The sequence below is a fragment of the Podarcis raffonei genome, chromosome 2, assembly GCF_027172205.1.
Source record: "Podarcis raffonei isolate rPodRaf1 chromosome 2, rPodRaf1.pri, whole genome shotgun sequence".
Classification (NCBI taxonomy): Eukaryota; Metazoa; Chordata; class Lepidosauria; order Squamata; family Lacertidae; genus Podarcis; species Podarcis raffonei.
The window spans coordinates 108,995,577-109,012,929 of NC_070603.1; the positions used below are offsets into that span (position 1 = coordinate 108,995,577).

General features: G+C 47.7%; 2 protein-coding genes across 3 annotated transcripts in view; one reads left to right on the forward strand and one right to left on the reverse strand.

The window, feature by feature from the left end:
- The window catches only part of LOC128408915 (uncharacterized), a 269,287-nt gene that overhangs the window by 209,956 nt on the left and 41,978 nt on the right, over positions 1-17,353 (reverse strand). The gene's annotated exons all lie outside the window — the stretch shown is intronic.
- On the forward strand, positions 2,696-12,568 carry PPP1R11 (protein phosphatase 1 regulatory inhibitor subunit 11). Its single transcript, XM_053379049.1, has 3 exons — positions 2,696-2,980; positions 6,108-6,216; positions 9,689-12,568. The coding sequence occupies exons 1-3, from the start codon at positions 2,915-2,917 to the stop codon at positions 9,907-9,909; spliced, it is 396 nt and encodes a 131-aa protein (XP_053235024.1). The 5' UTR covers positions 2,696-2,914; the 3' UTR covers positions 9,910-12,568.

Here is a 17,353-nt window from a genome sequence, read left to right on the forward strand (position 1 = left end):
CTTACTGTCTCACAGCTGTGGTTAAAATGAGAATGATGGTGCCCAGCTTCACTATTGAAAAGTAAATGATACCAGTCTTAAGCCTGAGCCATAAATGTAACACATATATTATAAACTAATAAATGAGTAAAAAGCACCTGACCTTTGAGGCAAAACTGAAAGCAGTCACCTAAAAAATTAAATTGTCCAGTAGCACCTTAGAAACCAACTAAGTTTGTTCTGGCTATAAGCTTTCATGTGCATGCACACTTCTTCAAAAGCTTATACCCAGAACATACTTAGTTGGTCTTTAAGGTGCTACTAGACAATTTTTAAATTTTATTTCGACTGCGTCAGACCAACATGGCTACCTACCTGAATCTACAGTCAGCTAAAGATATATTTGACTGATCATATTCTACACACTTGCAGCTGAGTTGCTGCTATCTAATCTTAAATATATTTTTAAAATGGGCCTTTGTACCTTGCCATGAATCTTCCCACTCACCCTTCAAAACAATCTGAAAATGTCCCTTGTGTTTCAGTACCCTACACAAGTTTGGTAGCTTATATTCCCGCTGTGCAATTTTAGGAGACAATTCTGGAAGGAGCTGTAGTTTGATGGTGTTTTGTGAGCAAAAGGTTCAAAGGTAAATCATCCCCAACATGTCTCATTTAGACCAAGAAAGACTCCTGCCAGTCATAGACAATACTTGACAATACTTAGCTAGACAGCTAGACGGACCAACAGTCTGATTCCAGACAAAGCAGCTTCTTATGTTCCTAATACACAGCTGTAAGTTCCACTGTGCATAATGTGGCTTATTCCCTTAGAAGTGAGCTTAGACTTGCAGCCTTAGACTCCTCTGCTCACTCTCTTTCACAGCCCCTACCTTTCTTTCTTCGCCCCTGGCACTTCCAGATGTTATGAAGTACCCTAACTTCCCAATGCTACATTCCAAATGAAGAAGGTAGTTTTTCTCGGCTCCTCTCTATCCCCAAGGCTGAAAATAATTTGCATATTATTTTTTTAAAAAAACCACAATAATTTATCATAGAATGATTTTCAACAAAAAATGTCATTGAGGCAGCATCTGCAAAGTTTTAAATGAAAGCATTTAAACAAATCCAATTAAAATTCCATAAAACAAAAAAATAGTCATGATATCTACAGGAGCTGTTGACACTATGACCATTTCAATGCAGAAACAAAGGAGACTTATTGTGCCGTGAGCTTTTATGGTCTAGTAAAGATTTTTGAATCCATGGATGCTTAAACCACGATAATCTTAGGGCTTGGTCATGTAAACAGAATGCAAGATTGCAGGATCCCCAAGGCACCAGGTTGTTGGGAGCCATGGAGGAGCACAACATTTGGGGTGAAGTCAAACCACTGGAGAGTTACAGCACCTGCTGCGGCTGTAGAGACTGATAAGGGAGATAAGGGTTTTGTTGCAGCTGGGGCAAGTGAAGGCTGCAGACAGATGCGCAGGTGCACTGCTGCAGATGCATCATGGCGTTTCTTCTCTCTGCGCTCCTCCCAGTGGTCATTTCTCCTCTGATCACTGCTATGGGTGCCTCCAGGCGCTGTGGTCCTCCACATGCAGTTCCCATAGGCCAGGGTTGATGTTACCAGCCTTCATGCCACAACTGCAGACATATCTGTAGCGCAGAGTTAGTCTGCTGATGGGCCTGGTGCCCGAAGTCAGCTCCTTGTGGAGCACATCCTTGGGGATCGTGCCATCTTCCATTCTGTGGACAGGGCCGAGCCAGCATAGACGTCGGTTGCCGAGACAGGAGTGTGATCATGCTGGGAGTTTGGGAGAGCACATCTTTGCCAGAGACTATGTGATGCCCAAAATCTTCCTGACGCAGCGCATGTGGAAGGCGGCGATCCCTAATGCAGCTATTACAGAGATGTCTCCAAAGCGTGCCTGTAGTAATAATAATAATTTATTTATATCCTGCCCTTCTGGCTGGGTTTCCCCAGCCACTCTGAGCGGCTTCCAACAGAATATTAAAATACAATAGTCTATTAAACATTAAAAGCTTCCCTAAACAGGACTGCCTTCAGATGTCTTCTAAAAAGTCTGGTAGTTGTTTTTCTCTTTGACATCTGGTGGGAGGGCGTTCCACAGGGCAGGCGCCACTACCAAGAAGGCCCTCTGCCTGGTTCCCTGTAACTTGGCTTCTCGCAGAGAAGGAACCGCCAGAAGGCCCTTGGCGCTGGACCTCAGTGTCCGGGCAGAACAATGGGGGTGGAAATGCTCCTTCAGGTATACTGGACCGAGGCCCTTTAGGGCTTTAAAGGTCAGCACCAACCCTTTGAATTGTGCTCGGAATAATAATAATAATAATAATAATAATAATAATAATAATAATAATAATAAATTTATTTATTTATACGCCGCCCATTTGGCTGGGTTTCCCCAGCCACTCTGGACGGCTCCCAACAAAATATGAAAAATAATGCCTGGCAAAAGCGGAGAGCCAATGACGAACAACTTCTGCGACCATACAAGCTGAGCAAAGGGCAGGCCTCTCTCAAAACAACGCGAGCCCCGAGGTTCCTTTTACTACGCGCGCGCCGGTGCCTCCTGTTGGTTTTGTTGCTGTTTTTGTTCCTCCTCTTCCTCCTGCCGTGTACGGCGGAAATGACTCTGGGGCCCAGCCGGGGGACCGCTTAACGCGACGGACTCCTGAGCGGAAGTAGGAAGTGGCGGGGCCGGAAGTCGGCTGAGGGAGAGGCTGCTGCACCTGCAGGAGGAGGAGGAGGTGGAGGAAGGGAAAGAACGAAAGAGGGAGAGGAGCTGCGGCGCGTCCGAACAGCTGCCGGCAGGTTTCCCCCGAGGCTGCGAAAGCTCCGGGCGAGGTTTGGCTCCGGGCCCCTCCGAATCCCCGTCCCCCCTGCAACTGGGCCGCAGGCAGCCGCGCCATGGCGGAGTCCACGACCGCCGTGGGAGCCTCTTCGACGGTCACCGAGACGGAGGTGACGGAGCCGGTGAGGACGGGGAGCCGAGGGAGCGGCCGGGGCGAAGGGGGGGTGCGGGTGGGCTGGGAGGGGGGCTGCGTTCGGCGCCATGGCAACCGCGGTGATGGAGGTGGGGGGGGGAGAGGAGGAGGAGCAGCGCCCCCGGTGTCTGGGTCCGGGTCCCCCTCGGTTGCCGTAGCAACCGCGAATGCCTCTGGAAGGGGGGTGAGGCAGATTCACGGAGAGAGTCAGGTGCATCTGTGGGCGTTCGTCATAGCCAGAGGTGGGATGCTCCTTTGAGCGTGCGAGGGTGGGGCATCGAAAGGCTTTGCGCTTTCCTTTCATCGTTTTCTCTTGTGGGAAGCAGGACGCTGGACCTCTGGTCTGACCATGCAACAGGGCTCTTATATATATATATATATATATATATATATATATATATATAGGGATCCGCACCCTGCGCTTATTTCATCCTGCACCAAGGAGCTCCCTGCACCCATTTTATCCTCATGGCCAGCCCTGTCAAGTCAAGTACGGCTGGGAGGCCCAAGGTCACGCCATGAGCTTTGGTCAGAGTGGGGATTTGAGCCCACATGCTCCTAGTTTTAACGCTCATAAACTACTGCATCATGCCGACTCTCCTGTGCAAAAAGGATGGCTGCCGCTGCTGCAGGTTTGTTTGAGTCAGCCAGCCTGCTTTTTGCAGAAGTGAAGCCTTTGGCAGCTGGCGTGATGGCCGTGTCTTCTGCTGTAATGCATTTGAATACCAGTTGCTGGGTGTCACAGTCAAGGTTTTATGAGCTGGAGAGAGAACCTGCACAACTCAACCCGGTATTGCACGGTTGTTTTTCATGATGGGCCACATAGAAAAGAATAGATTGCTAAACCACTCAGGTCACCATTATCAGTTGCTTTCTCATTCCCATCAGCCTTGCTTGACCCATCTCCTGTGCATTTGCAATGGCAGCAGCATCCAAATATATTCAGTGCAGTTAATAAGCAAAGTGATTCAGGCTGCGAAGGCAACAGCAAATGGATAAGCGGAAGGCGCTTAAGTGGATAAGTGGGGACAGGCTGTAGCTCAGTGGTACAGCATCTGCTTTGCATGCAGAAGGTCCCAGATTCAATCCCTGGCATGTCCAGGTAGGACTGGAGAAATAACCCTGTCTGAAGCCCCAGAGAGCTGCTGCCAGTCAGTGCAGATGGTATTGGGCTGGACTCGTAATGGTCTGACTTATGATAAGGCAGCTTCCTGTGTTCCAGCTACAGTAAGAAAGAATCAACAGTGCTTTTATAGCGACTTGGTTGTAAGCACTGTGACAGCTTGGTTCAAAGGAAGGCAGCATGGATAGTTAGCGTTAGGAGAAACAACAGGAGAGCAGTTCAGCAGTGGAGCCAATTGTCTTATGTCGTGATGGGTGCTCTCTATCTCAGAAACCAAACAGCTCTGTATATTCTGTATTAAGCAAGGGGTTGGGCTGGACTGCCTGCAAGGTTTGCTCCAGCTTTAATTCTATGGAACAGTTTAGAAAAGCTAAGTAGGCCGCAATGCAAAGCCCACTGAATCTGCTGGGTATCAGAGTCACTTTTCACAGATTTTGGAAAACAAACCAGCTGTAGAAGGGAAACTGGCAACCTAAGGAGTGGGAATGGAAAGCAAGGAAGGTTCAGAGGGATTAAATAAAACACATTTTAAATTTCAGCACAAAACAAGCAGGTTGATAAACAATTGCATGTCCCACTATGTGTAGATCCTGTGTGGCATTGTGGTCTTCCTTCCCATTGTTTCTAAAATATTCCCAGCTGTTGATGGAATATTTATTGCATGCCCATAATTGCTTAGCTGGTGACCTCCTTCGTCCAGTCTTCTGCCATCTGCCTAGTTCAAGAAGTAGTAGCTCTCTCTCTCGCTCTCTCTCTCTCTCTCTCTCTCTCTCTCTCTCTTTCCTGACAAGCTCCATCCACTCCATACTATGGTGCCAGCATGCCTCACAACAATGTGAGTGCAGCCACTACAATATCTGTTTCAGCCTACTCTACCTACCTCTATCGGGAAATTTCACAGACTTGTAAAAACAGAACAAAAATGCAGAACCAGTTTATGGGTTTGGTGCAAGTTCTTTTTCCTTCTCACCAGAGCAGAAGTGAGAGCTGCCCATAGGAATCAGTGAAGAAATCCAGGATTTTAGCTTACCTGTGATTAGACGTGTGTGTGTTTCTTTACTTCTTGCTGCCCCTCCAAAAGATGGCAGCAAAGACACAGTACAGTGGATTTGCCAATACTGTAAAAGTAATTGATTCATCCTTTAACAGTCCTTAATAAAAGCACTGAACTTGATATATGCAGGTGATGCAGCATGAGACACAAATTAAGATAGGGAGCATTCCTAACATTCTCAGAATTCAGAATCATGGCTGATTTTGAAAGTAGTTGGGGATTATAAATGGATTCTGCAGATCAGACTGGCATTTCCTTTACAGCAAAGTGTCAGTAGTTGCCCTTGCCTTTCACTGGCAAATCTTACTACTGGTCTTCAGCGTGCTGCAAGACTATTGCTTTTGCTACAACGGACTGGCATGGCTGTGCTTTTGAAAATGGTTACATATAAATATACTGAAAAGTAATGTGTTGGTTTACAGCACTGTACTGCTGCATGTTAAGTTGCTGGCTGGCTGGTGCTTTTTACGGTGGTGCAAAGAAAATGCAAATCTGATCCCTAGAACCTGAGATCATATTACTTATAGCTGCAGTTAAATCTTGGGTTTCTCAATTGATTTCTTTGGGCAGCCTCCCATTTCTGCCCCAGGGGATATTTAAAAATGGCTGGAAACAGTCTGCACAGGCAGTGAGGCACGCCTCTGCAGGCCTTTTTCTTATTTCTGTGGGAAGGCCTGTGACATGAGGCTATTGTCATATTGGCTTGATGAGAGAAGGAGGAGGAACCGCTAAGACTTCAGAATCCTCTGCAATTGTACATGGGTTTACTTTTGGCAGAGGCAAAGAGTTCCTAGGCAGACATGCTGATGCAGAAAGTGTTCCTGGAGGACTCGAGTTTTTGACAATCAGGTACTCGTGTATTGAATGGGGGAATCGGCATACCATTTTCTGTTACACATGAGACAATCTTCTCCCTGTTTCTCACCATTGCGTTCACAGGAGAATCGCAGCCTCACCATCAAACTGAGGAAACGGAAACCAGCCAAGAAAGTGGAATGGTCAAGTGACACGGTGGACAATGAGCACTTGGGACGCAGATCTTCCAAATGTGAGCCACGCTTCCACCTATCTCGGCTACTTTGAGAGACCGACTCCTCACTATACAGTGGTACCTCGAGTTACAAACGCCTCAGGTTACAAACGCTTCAGGTTACAAACTCCGCTAACCTGGAAGAGTTACCTCGAGTTGAGAACTTTGCCCTAGGATGAGAACGGAAATCGTGTGCCGGGGGTGCAGCGGCAGCAAGAGGCCCCAATAGCGAAAGCATCCCTCTAGTTAAGAACAGTTTCAGGTTAAGAATGGACCTCCAGAATGAATTAAGTTCCTAACTAGAAGTACCACTGTATTCTCATTGTATCCCCAGAGGGCCCCCCCCCCATGAACCCATCTCCCTGGTTCTGTGGTGAGATCACAGAGTCTGCTAGCCAAGTTCCTGCCATGCTGCCTTTTGTTCCCGGCATTCACCAGCACTTGTCCCCCAGCTGCCATAATTTCTTATGTCCTTTGGTGTGCACAGCAGCACAGTGTGGCACTTAGTAACCTGGAACAGCCGGGAAGCTGGGTGCCCAATGCTCCCAATCCAATAGGCTCAGCAAGCCAGATGTCGTTTGTGGACCACCTGTTGAGGGATGTATTTGGCTAGTTTAGCCACCATTTTATGATTGTTGTTCCATTTTTATTCTGTACTTTCCCAAAGCATCTGGGACAGTGTATATGGTTCCTCTCTTCTCCCCCCTCCTTCTAAAACCTGGCCACACCCATTTAATTCCTTACAAACAACTTTGTGAGGTAGGTTAGGCTGAGAGACGGTAATTGGCCTGAGACAAAGATTCATGGCCAAGTTCTGATCTGAGCCCAGATTTCCTCGGTCCCAGTCCATCACTCTCAGCTTTGCTATTAGCTCTCAACTTTATAGCTAGAAATGCTTTGTATGGGGGGGGGGTTTATTTGTCTGCTGATGTTTGGGAGCAGTTTTGCACAGGGATGGTGGTTCTAGGCAAGATCTGAGGCTGGAGCAACTTTATTCCCTCCCTCACTTTATTCTAGCTCTCTTTCCACCCCACATCCAGTGGCAGCTCTCCCTAATTTTAATCAAGGTGTATAAAGGTTTTCCCACTGGAAAAGGGAAGCAAAAGCTTTAAGAAGCAAAATATGCCATATCTCAATGCACTGACATGTATATATGCATAGATGTTTGTATTTGCTGCCAAGTCTGCGAAGCCCTTTCTGCTAGATGCACCAGCTCTACTATAGCACCTGTCTACTCACGAGGGGTTGCTTTTGATTGGCAAGGCACCCTTCTGGCCCTGACACTACTGTCTGGGGGGCTGCATGGACCATGAGAAGACCACAGTTTGTCATCCCTGGTCTGGTGTATTGGAATGGCAGTATCAGTTGTGATTTATGTGTGAGGAGGCCTGTAGACTAGTGCAGATGAGATTTAAAATCCCTGGTATGTTTACTTGCGGGTAAACTCCTGTGTGATTTTGTATCCCGACCCAGCCACTATAATCTCATCCCACATTAGCCAGCATCCCCTGAAAATGGCTGATTGCCGTCTTCTAATAATATGCTTATTGAATATGACTCAGCAATAGGCACGTGGGTGGCCACTTTGAGAACAGGATGCCAGGCTACAGGGGCCTTTGTTCCATCGGAGCAGGGCTCCTCTTACCTTCCCATGACAGAACTTGGATTGGAAGTGATAGGCATTGGAGACCAAAGGCTACTTATGCCATGCTGGACAGAGATGTTCCTGCTGTGGTTGGCAGCCAGTTGCCAGCAGGAATCCCAGAGGCTCAGCGCTTCTACAGTGGTACCTCTGGGTACGTACTTAATTCATTCAGGAGGTCCGTTCTTAACCTGAAGCTGTTCTTAACCTGAAGCACCACTTTAGCTAATGGGGCCTCCTGCTGCTGCCGGAGCACGATTTCTATTCTCATCCTGAAGCAAAGTTCTTAACCCGAGATACTATTTCTGGGTTAGCAGAGTCTGTAACCTGAAGAGTATGTAACCCGAGGTACCACTGTATCTGGATGCTTGAAAGCAGCACGTGAAGTGATAGCTGCAAAGGGATAAGGGGAAGAATTGCTACCTTAGCAGTGCCTGGATTGATTGGAACAGAGCGTGGTGGCAGGAGGAGGCCACAGAGAATAAAACTGCATCGCAGTACCTGCAAGATGTTCCAGGGCACAAGCTGTCTGCAGTCATTAGGTGCAAACATTATACACTCAAGAGTGCATGAAACGACAATATAATGAAGTGTTAGAGGGAAGGAACCAGCATAGAGACTGAGAAGTGAGGGGTAATATAGACAGGTGGAGAAAAGGTGTGTTTGTGTGTGTGTGGTTCTGGGCATTTGTTCTTGATCTTGCCATTCTTATGCTTCAATGTCAGTTGTGGGCCGAATTCAGTGCTCTCCTTTGCATGGATGTAAGGGATGTGCCACTTTGATCCAGTTTCAGTCAACAGAATGGGTTTGGAGACCATTTTTGCTGGTTCCTCCTCTTTCCTCATCCCCCCTCTAGTGCCCCCCCCGAATCTGCTCCAGATGGTTTGGGGATCCTTCAGCACAGCATGGGAGGTTGCTGCAGGCAGCAGAAGTGGGGATCACTAACAATGGCCTCCCTTCCCACTCACCTGACGGGAGCCTCTGCTGGGTCAGAGAGTCTTCCATCACTGCAAGGAATGTTGCTGGACACAGCTTAACAGATTTTATAAGGAAGAGGTGAAGGTGGAGGTAGAAAGCTTTCAGGCTGCTTGACTCAGCTATAGCCTTCCTTCCTGGGGGGATACCTCCAGCTGCAGTAGGCCTTATGCTAGGAGAGAATCCTTCCTTCCTTCCTCTGTCTTCACATGCGAGGAGTGGAGAAGCCTGACAGGAGGTTTTCTCATCCTTTTGGCCTCTGCTTTCTACTGGCTCCCTGGCCACACCTGAGAGAGAGAGAGTTGAATTGCTCACTCTGAAAAACGCAGGTTCAACACCTGCAGCCAACATTGCACAGGAGATAAATCTTCTGAGGCTGTCTGAAAGATGTCCACGTGTGTGAATTACTGGTAGATGAGAGGGTTTGCTCCTTTGCTCCCAAAGGATATTGATCATTGGCAGGCTGTTGTCTGATTCTCTCTCCCTTCTTCCTCTGCTCCTCTTTTCCTTCACTCCTTGTGCCCTTCCCTTTACGCTCTTCTCCCTAATGCTCTGCTACCCTGTAATTGCTGTTTCCTCTCTTCCATCATGATGCACCTCTTCTTTCTCCTCTCCTCCTACATATTCTTTTCCCTCCTGCTTAATTATTCTCCTCCATCCCATTTTTCCACCCTGTCTCTTCTTAAATCCCATCCTTCTTTCCACATCATGATCCTCCACACACTGGATGACTACCCATACTCTTAAACCTTCCCTCCCTCCCTCTCTCTCCCTCCCTCCCATCTTCCTTACCTTGACACCTCTCACCATCTCCCTTCTGAATGCTCTCTGTCCCTCACCTGCCTGCTTTCCCTCCCCTCCCACCCGACACAGGCTGCTGCATCTACGAGAAGCCGCGGGCGTTTGGCGAGAGCTCCACAGAGAGTGAAGACGAGGACGACGAAGGTTGCGGCAACGCCCACTGCATCCGGGGCCACAAGAAAGGCCAGCACGGGAAGGGGCGGGGCAAAGCGGGAGACCCCAGCCCGTCGGAGAGCAGCCCCCAGAAGTCGGAGCCACCTGACCAGAACCATGCTGGGGCGATGCAGCACTGAACCCCTCCCTGCCACGGGGCGGGGGAGGGGAGCCCCAGCTTCCGCCCCAAACAGGGACTGACGCTGCCCCAACTCAGGGGGAGGGAGGGGAGGGCCCGCACAATCAGCTACCCGTCCGTCTTGTGCCGGCGCTGGTGCTGCCTCGGTCCCAGGGGAGGGGGAGGGAGGAGAGGGGAGGGCACGTGCATCCAGCTCCCCACCTGCCTTGTGCCAGAGCTGCTACTGTTGTCTATCTGTCCATCCGTGGCTGGTGAGTCCGTCTGGTGACACCCATCCTCACTCCACCCAACGTGGAATGTAGAGAGCGAGAGAGCCCGCTGGGTTTCTTGGCTGAATTTCTGCCCCCCATGCTTCTTCATTAAATATTTGCATCAGTGATAAACAAGGTGGGAAACGGGTGCTGCTTCAGAAAAGGGCAGCGATGGAGCTGTGCCCGAGCTCCTGTCGGACATGCATGCCCTCTCGCTCCCTGTTCCCGGCTTTGAGTACCCCTCCGTTTTCTGCCTGTACACCTCCTCCCCTTGTCCTTCCCCAGCAATTTCCTTCCCCAATCAGCCCAGTTCTAACCCTCAATGATGTTCATTCTCTCTCACTCTCACCCTGCCCTCTCTGATCCCTGATTGTCCCACCCCCTCTTCTCCCCCCCGTACCCCACTTTTTGCCTCTCCACTGCTGCAGGGCCACTGCTTCTGACACACGGCTGCCTCAAGGGTGCAGCTGTGGGGTTTCCCCACCATCCTAAACTTTTCCAGGAGCCCTCGGTTCCTCCTCCGCACTGCTACAACAACTGTGATTGGTTGTCTTCAGTTGTGTCTTTCTAAGAGGGCACCCTTCCCTTCCACGGTTCCTTTTTTTAAAAAAAAATGAAACAAAACCCAACAATGCTTCTTTTTCATTATGTTATGGAAGGCTGTGATATATTTTCTTTTAAGTGGGGCTGGGGAGAAAAGGAAGGAAATCAGGGTGGGTGCACCTAACTCGTGAGGTGGTGGGTAGGAGTCAGAAACTGGTTCTGGAGTTGGGGAAGAGGTGTTGTGGATGTGGAAGGCGGCTGAGAATTATGTGCTCTGGTAGACTCTGGCATCTGCCCAGGGTGCAGGGTTGGTCCTCATTTGGAGAAGGTCCACGATCGAATAAAACAGATCCTGATCAGCTTTCACAGTGAAGTGGAACGTCAGCAGAAGGTGGACTTCATGACCTTGCGTGAAGAATACCAGCCTTCTGTTGACTTTCCATCCTTTGGCTGCAAGATCATACTAAATGAGCTCCCCCCCCCCCCCGATATCTCACATGACTGCAAAGGGATCCTGGCATTGCGATGTGGGACAGGGGCACCTTCCCTTGCATGACTCACAGATCACTCTGTCACTCTCCCTGCCCGCGGTTTCATGAAAAAAGTTCTGGGCTGAATTTTTCAGTTCTCTGTTTTGTACAGCCTTGAACCCTCTCTGGCCCCTGTGCACCAATGTTGGCTTGCTTCTAATTAAAAGTCACGCTACCCCAGAGAACCACATGGCAAAGCGTTTCCCACAAGGTTTCAAGCAAGTTAGGGGACCTCTGCCTGGTTTGGAGAACTCCTTAGCAGCAGCACTTCTCCAGCTTCCGATGGCTGAGGCATAGGCCTGCCTGAATTAAAACTTGGAGGCACATGTCACACACTGATCTGAAAAGATTCTCTGTGAGGGAGTGGACACAAGTGGTGCACGGTTGCTCTCAAAGCTTACCCCATCCATTTCTGCATCAGTCACTCTTTTGAGCAAGAACAGATTGCAGAGCAGGAGATCGGAGGGCTGCCGCTGCTGCCGCCACCTCCTCTCTCAGCAAGTGCTTTGAGTTCAGGGAAGCCTCTTGATGAATTTCTTTTGTGCAGCACGCTTTCATTCCCGTAGCACGGTGTTCAGATTGCCTGATGGGTAAAGTGGGCCTAACCACCTTCTTTTTGCAATAGTCCTCCTTAGCAGGCAGAATTTGGCCCAAATCAAGGGAAAGTCGGGGGTGTGGGGCTTGAGGATTTCATCACTTGGGGTCCTACATTCCCCCAATAAGTTGAACACAGTTTTGGAGCAACTATGCTAGGGTAAGCCACAGATTTCTGTACACAAACAGGGTGAAGAACTTCATAGGTGAGTCATGACTGGTGTTATTATTGGCCTGTCTTGTTTGGACGAAGGAAATGTGACATGTTCAGCAGGTCCATCTTGGGCACTTCCTCTGTTGGCCTTGGAAGTGCCTATTGGCCACAAGACGGGAGGCTGAGCAAGTGGGACTGCTGAGCTTGTAGCCGCATGTAGTTGCTCTACAAATAATAAGCATCCCCATTTACCAGCAAAAAAAGAAAAGAGGGGGCCAAAATGCTCCTTAGCGAAGCTGCTTTCTCTCCTGCCTTGCCCTAGGAAGAAAATTATAGATGCAACACCTTAAGAAGGTGCCTCTGGAGTTTAAAACAGAAATGCCTGCAGGTTTGGACAGAAATCTTTGCTTCCTTGGTCACTCCAGTAGCCCTAAGTCCTGTGCTGCTCAACTGACTTATAAGATACGCACCCATCTCAAATTGCAACCCCAAATGCCAAATTTTGTCAAGCTCATTAGAAATGGCATACATTACGCAAGTGTTGTGATTATTTGATACACCAATTAAATTCTGGTTCGTTTAAACACAGTTGCTGTTTAGCAGATGCGCTGAGGGACGAGTTGAGACCTTGCTGCCTCCAGCATCCTGGGGGGGGGGGGAATTCCTAGTGCGGTAACAAGCAATGGGCCATATGGACAACTGGCAGACAGAGAGGGTGAGAAGAGAGGAAACTGAATAATATCGTTCAGCCTAGCCACTTGTAATTCCTCTTACCCACCCTCTCCAGCCTCAGCAGCCAATATGTTCACTTTTAAAGCTTATTTCTGCAACACAGAGGACTAGGAACATGCTTTTATTTTAATTTTTTAAAAAATAAAACTAGATCTCGCGTATCTGACAGGCGCCTTTTCATTTTGCAAGCTACATTATATAAGTTCATAGTGAAACGGATGCAGCTTGTGTTATGGTTTGAAGGCATATGCTGTAACAGTTCTGGTGTTGTTGTTTTCTGCACGGAAAACCAACTTTATTTAATCTGAACCACTTGTATGGTTCACAGTGCTGGGAACTATATGTGTGCTCTTCCACAGAGGAAATGAGCTCAAGGAATAAAACTTCAAATCACGAATGAGGCAATGCTGTTAAATGAACTGACCACTAGAGGGCAGGTAAAGGTGTTTAAAGTACCTGCTTCTGTTTTATTAGGCCATGCTAATCCTTTAGCTTCCTTCAGTGGTGGTTTGTTAAAACAAGAACCTGAGAAGAACCATGCTGGATCAGGTCCAATGGCCTGTCAAGTCCAGCCTCCTTTACCCAAAGTGGCATGGGGAAGACCACAAGCAAGATCTGAGCAAAAGGGAATTCTGCAGTTTCCATCTACATGCCTCCAAACATGGCTGGATAGTAGCCAACTTGTCACATGGGTCTAAAACACGCATTTCCTAAGGCGATGCAAGAGTACCTTCTGGGATATATACGAGACCTTCCTAGTCTTTCTTGCTGCATTTGATTTAGAAGGGACAACAGTGCGCCCGCCCACAAACATAAAAGCTGTAGCTCCGTAAAAGAGCTCAGATTTTGCATGAGGAAAGACCTAGGCTTGAGATTAAAAGATCTGAAGTGGCAGGGCTGGTAAAGATGCAATATGGACTTGCTCTTGCTCACCATAATAAAGCTGCTTGAGATCACCAAAACAATTGCAGATGGCTTTTGGGGGAAAGGTCTTGAAGAACACCCTTTTATTCCCCGGTCTGGGGGTGGGTGGTTTATGAACAGATCGGTGCATATCCTGCACTTAGGCTGGGGGACCCTAGAAATTCTACACCAAGGTCAAATATGGCTGGTTCCCATATTTTGCATCATTCTGCAGTTACCATTTTGCATAAACACTTGGCTAGTCATATTTCTTAACAGCGCCTCTGGCTTCCTATAGGCACACCCAATTCCAAGTATATCATAAGGGCTAGAAACATGGTTTAAAATTCGGGTTGTTTCTAAGGAATGCCCTGCTTCCACGTCATGTATTCCCTAGCAACTGTACAAACCAGGAAAGGGAAGCTTCATTCAGAAGAAAGTGTGGTTATATCGTGTCTGAAAAGTAGGCTGCTGATAAAGATAATAGGAGCAAGAACATTAAAAAGTGGGAGAGGCAGTAAAAAGGAGAGAAGCAAGCCTTCTGTCCCATCCATTACTTTTCCTGATAGGCTTGTGTGCTGCAAAAAGCTTGGGCAACAGTATTCCCCCCCCCCCCCGCCTGTTTCTTTTCCATTCATGCTGTCTGCCAGATCTCCCATTGTAGATGAGTTGCATTTTCTCATTCTCTCCCCTATCCCCAATTTGTTACAGGCCCAATTAACGACATCATGGATGGGCAGAAAGTAGATTGGGATCCATCAGTCATCTCTGGTGATTTTCTACAGATGTGCAAGAGTTTCTAGTTTCCAATTGTTTAGCAACAGTGAGAACAAAACTACTCTCCCCCCCCCCCCGAATTGGGCTGCTCAAATGAAGAAAGTCAGCTGGGAGTGGACTTTATGGGGAAAGACTGTGAGCACAGTTCAATTCTGGCGCTGAGAATAAGTTCCTAGGCTCAGGATGAGAGGCTGACAGGCACCCTCTAATTCTAACAGTATGCCCCTTCCAACTTGACTGCTTTAAATCTTACGGTCCTGAATTCAGGCTGGGCAACATCTGGTTTTCAACACTGTGATATATCACCAGCTAAACATCGTGATATACTGCTATATCATGATGTCTGAAATAAGGATGTAACTATGTAAAGGCATCGGCTGGCTTCAGGGATTTTCCTGCATGGTGATTTTTGCATAGTGCAAGCACACACACACAAGTGCTGGGCAAGCTATCAATACATGGTCAGAAATAGGTTTGAAGTCCATATTGTGGTAACAGTTTCATAATATTCAACATGGCTATATATATGTAGAACGCCCTCACTTCAAATGTCAAGGAGTTAAAGAATCACACAACTTTTAGAAGACACCTGAAGGCAGCCCTGTAGCGGGAGGTTTTTAATGCTTGATACTTTTATCATGTTTTTAGGTATGCTGTAAGCCACCCAGAGTGGATGAGGAAACACTGCCAGATGGGTGGGGTATAAATAAAACTATTATTATTATTATTATTATTATTATTATTATTATTATTATAGAATCACAATGTGTGGGGGTTCTAAGTAAAAAATGGTGATGTGGGGAAAACCGTGAAGCCAGTCGCCACTTCTCTCACAATTCCTTCTGTCTTGACCTCTATGTAGTTACATCCTTATTGCAGACATTGTGATATATTGGTATATCGTGATATTTAGCTGATGATACATCACAGTGTTGAAAGCCAGACATCTCTCAGCCCTAACACACATCATGATTCATAACATATTGCCAGGTCAAAAATTATGAAACCGATACCACAATTTACACTTCAGACCAGTTTTGGATGATGTATTGATATATCCCCCAGCCCTAGTCCTGATTTTAAAAAACAAAGTAGGTTCAACAAGCCTGAAATCAACTCACTCCTGAAGTGTGTGGCTGAAAGGCAGAGGAAGCTTTACCTGCCCTGCGAATGCAGGGTGTGTGTTGCAGTTTTACCTGTCAAAGTTATGCCTGCAACGCCATTGTTAAAAGGCACAGAAAGTTTTGGGGCAGGATGGGGGAGAGGGAACCCTAGTTTTTAGAAATCATTCCTCAATACACACAAATGATTCTTACGCACTCTGCAAACAAGCATCCATTAAAAGGTATAACCTTGCTTGGCTCCACACCTGGCTGTATCCCCAACAACACCTGTAAAGGTGGTTGTTTTTCCTCCCCCTGCTGTGGACATGCCAAGGCAGGAGGCTGCGCTAATGTAGGAAGAATCCAGGTGGGGTTTGTGAACGGGGCCCCCAGCCTCTGGGACAAATTCAAGGCTGGGTTTTCAACAGTTCTGACAAGAGAAGGATGTTTAATTAGCTTGGCAAGAGCTGGCCTGAAGGGGCTTGGAGCGATGCATCATATTTGGACAGGAAATGTATTTTTAGTACAGGAGCTGAGAGATGTCACATGGTTTCCCATATCCAACAGGGATGAGGAGGGAGACTCTGCCTTCACTAATCTCCGGGCAAGTTTATACATTCCACAAAATGCTTAAGCTTTTCCTAGAATGTTACCATTTTAGGATGCAAAGGGGGGGGGGTGTTTGGGGGAGGGAAGAGGCAACTGGTTCGTAGAAAAATAAGTGTCTTAGGTTGGTGGGACTTTGTTTTTGACAAGCTGCTTCTCTAGCTAGAGAGGTCCCCCTTCCACCAGCAGCTAGAATAATAATAATAATAATAATAATAATAATAATAATAAATTTATTTATACCCCACCCTCCCCGGCCAGAGCCGGGCACAGGGCGGCTAACACCAATAAAATCACAGTAAAAACATAATGGGGGAGGGGAAAACCAATTTAAAATGCTGGATAAATTGCAATTTAAAATGCAGCTTCATTTTAAAAGTAGCTGATAGATCAAGACCATAAGGTGAGGGCAGCATAAGGGTCAGACTGAGTCCAAACCAAAGGCCAGGCGGAACAGCTCTGTCTTGCAGGCCCTGCGGAAAGATGTCAAGTCCCGCAGGGCCCTAGTCACTTGTGGCAGAGCGTGCCATCAAGTCGGGGCCAGTACTGAAAAGGCCCTGGCCCTAGTTGAGACCAATCTAACCACCTTGCGACCTGGGACCTCCAAAATGTTGTCATTTGTGGACCTTAAGGTCCTCCGCGGGGCATAGCAGGAGGCATGAAGTGGCCTACTGATCAGGAATGGGAACCAATGGTGCTCGGACTCCAACTCTCATCTGCCCCAGCCAACATTGTCAGTGGTCAGGAATGATGGGAGTTGTGGCCCAGCAGGCCTGCAGCGTTCTCATCCCTGCTTCAGAAGATGGCCTCTGTTGCCGGTAGACAGGGATGATGGGAGATATTGGCCACCGACATTTGGAGGGCTTCATGCTTGCTGGGGCTGAAGGGAGTTGTAGTTCAGCAACATCTGGAGGTCTAAAGGTCTCTCACTCCCACACCAGAACCGTCCCTTACACTTGGAATCATAACCCCCTGCAATGCAGGAATCTCAGCTAAAACACCAGGGACAGACGGCCACCCAACCTCTGCTTAAAAACCTTCAAGGAAGGAGAGTCCACAACCTCTCAAGGGAGACCGTTCCCCTTCTGACTGTCGTGCTACTGTTAAAGACATGGAAATCCTGCTGTAGGGCAACAAATCAAGACTCTGGGTTTCAAATCTACTAAATTAACCTTGAATTGTGCTGCGTGATTAGTTCTCCACATTACTGGGGGAAAGGAGAAGAAAATTGCTTATGTGATGTTATACTAGG

Excerpts from the sequence above, each read along its gene's own strand:
- PPP1R11 (XM_053379049.1), top strand. The coding sequence starts at position 2,915 with ATGGCGGAGTCCACGACCGCCGTGGGAGCCTCTTCGACGGTCACCGAG. Across the intron at positions 2,981-6,107 it reads AGACGGAGGTGACGGAGCCG|GAGAATCGCAGCCTCACCAT; the intron begins GTGAGGACGGGG and ends TTGCGTTCACAG. Across the intron at positions 6,217-9,688 it reads GGGACGCAGATCTTCCAAAT|GCTGCTGCATCTACGAGAAG; the intron begins GTGAGCCACGCT and ends CACCCGACACAG.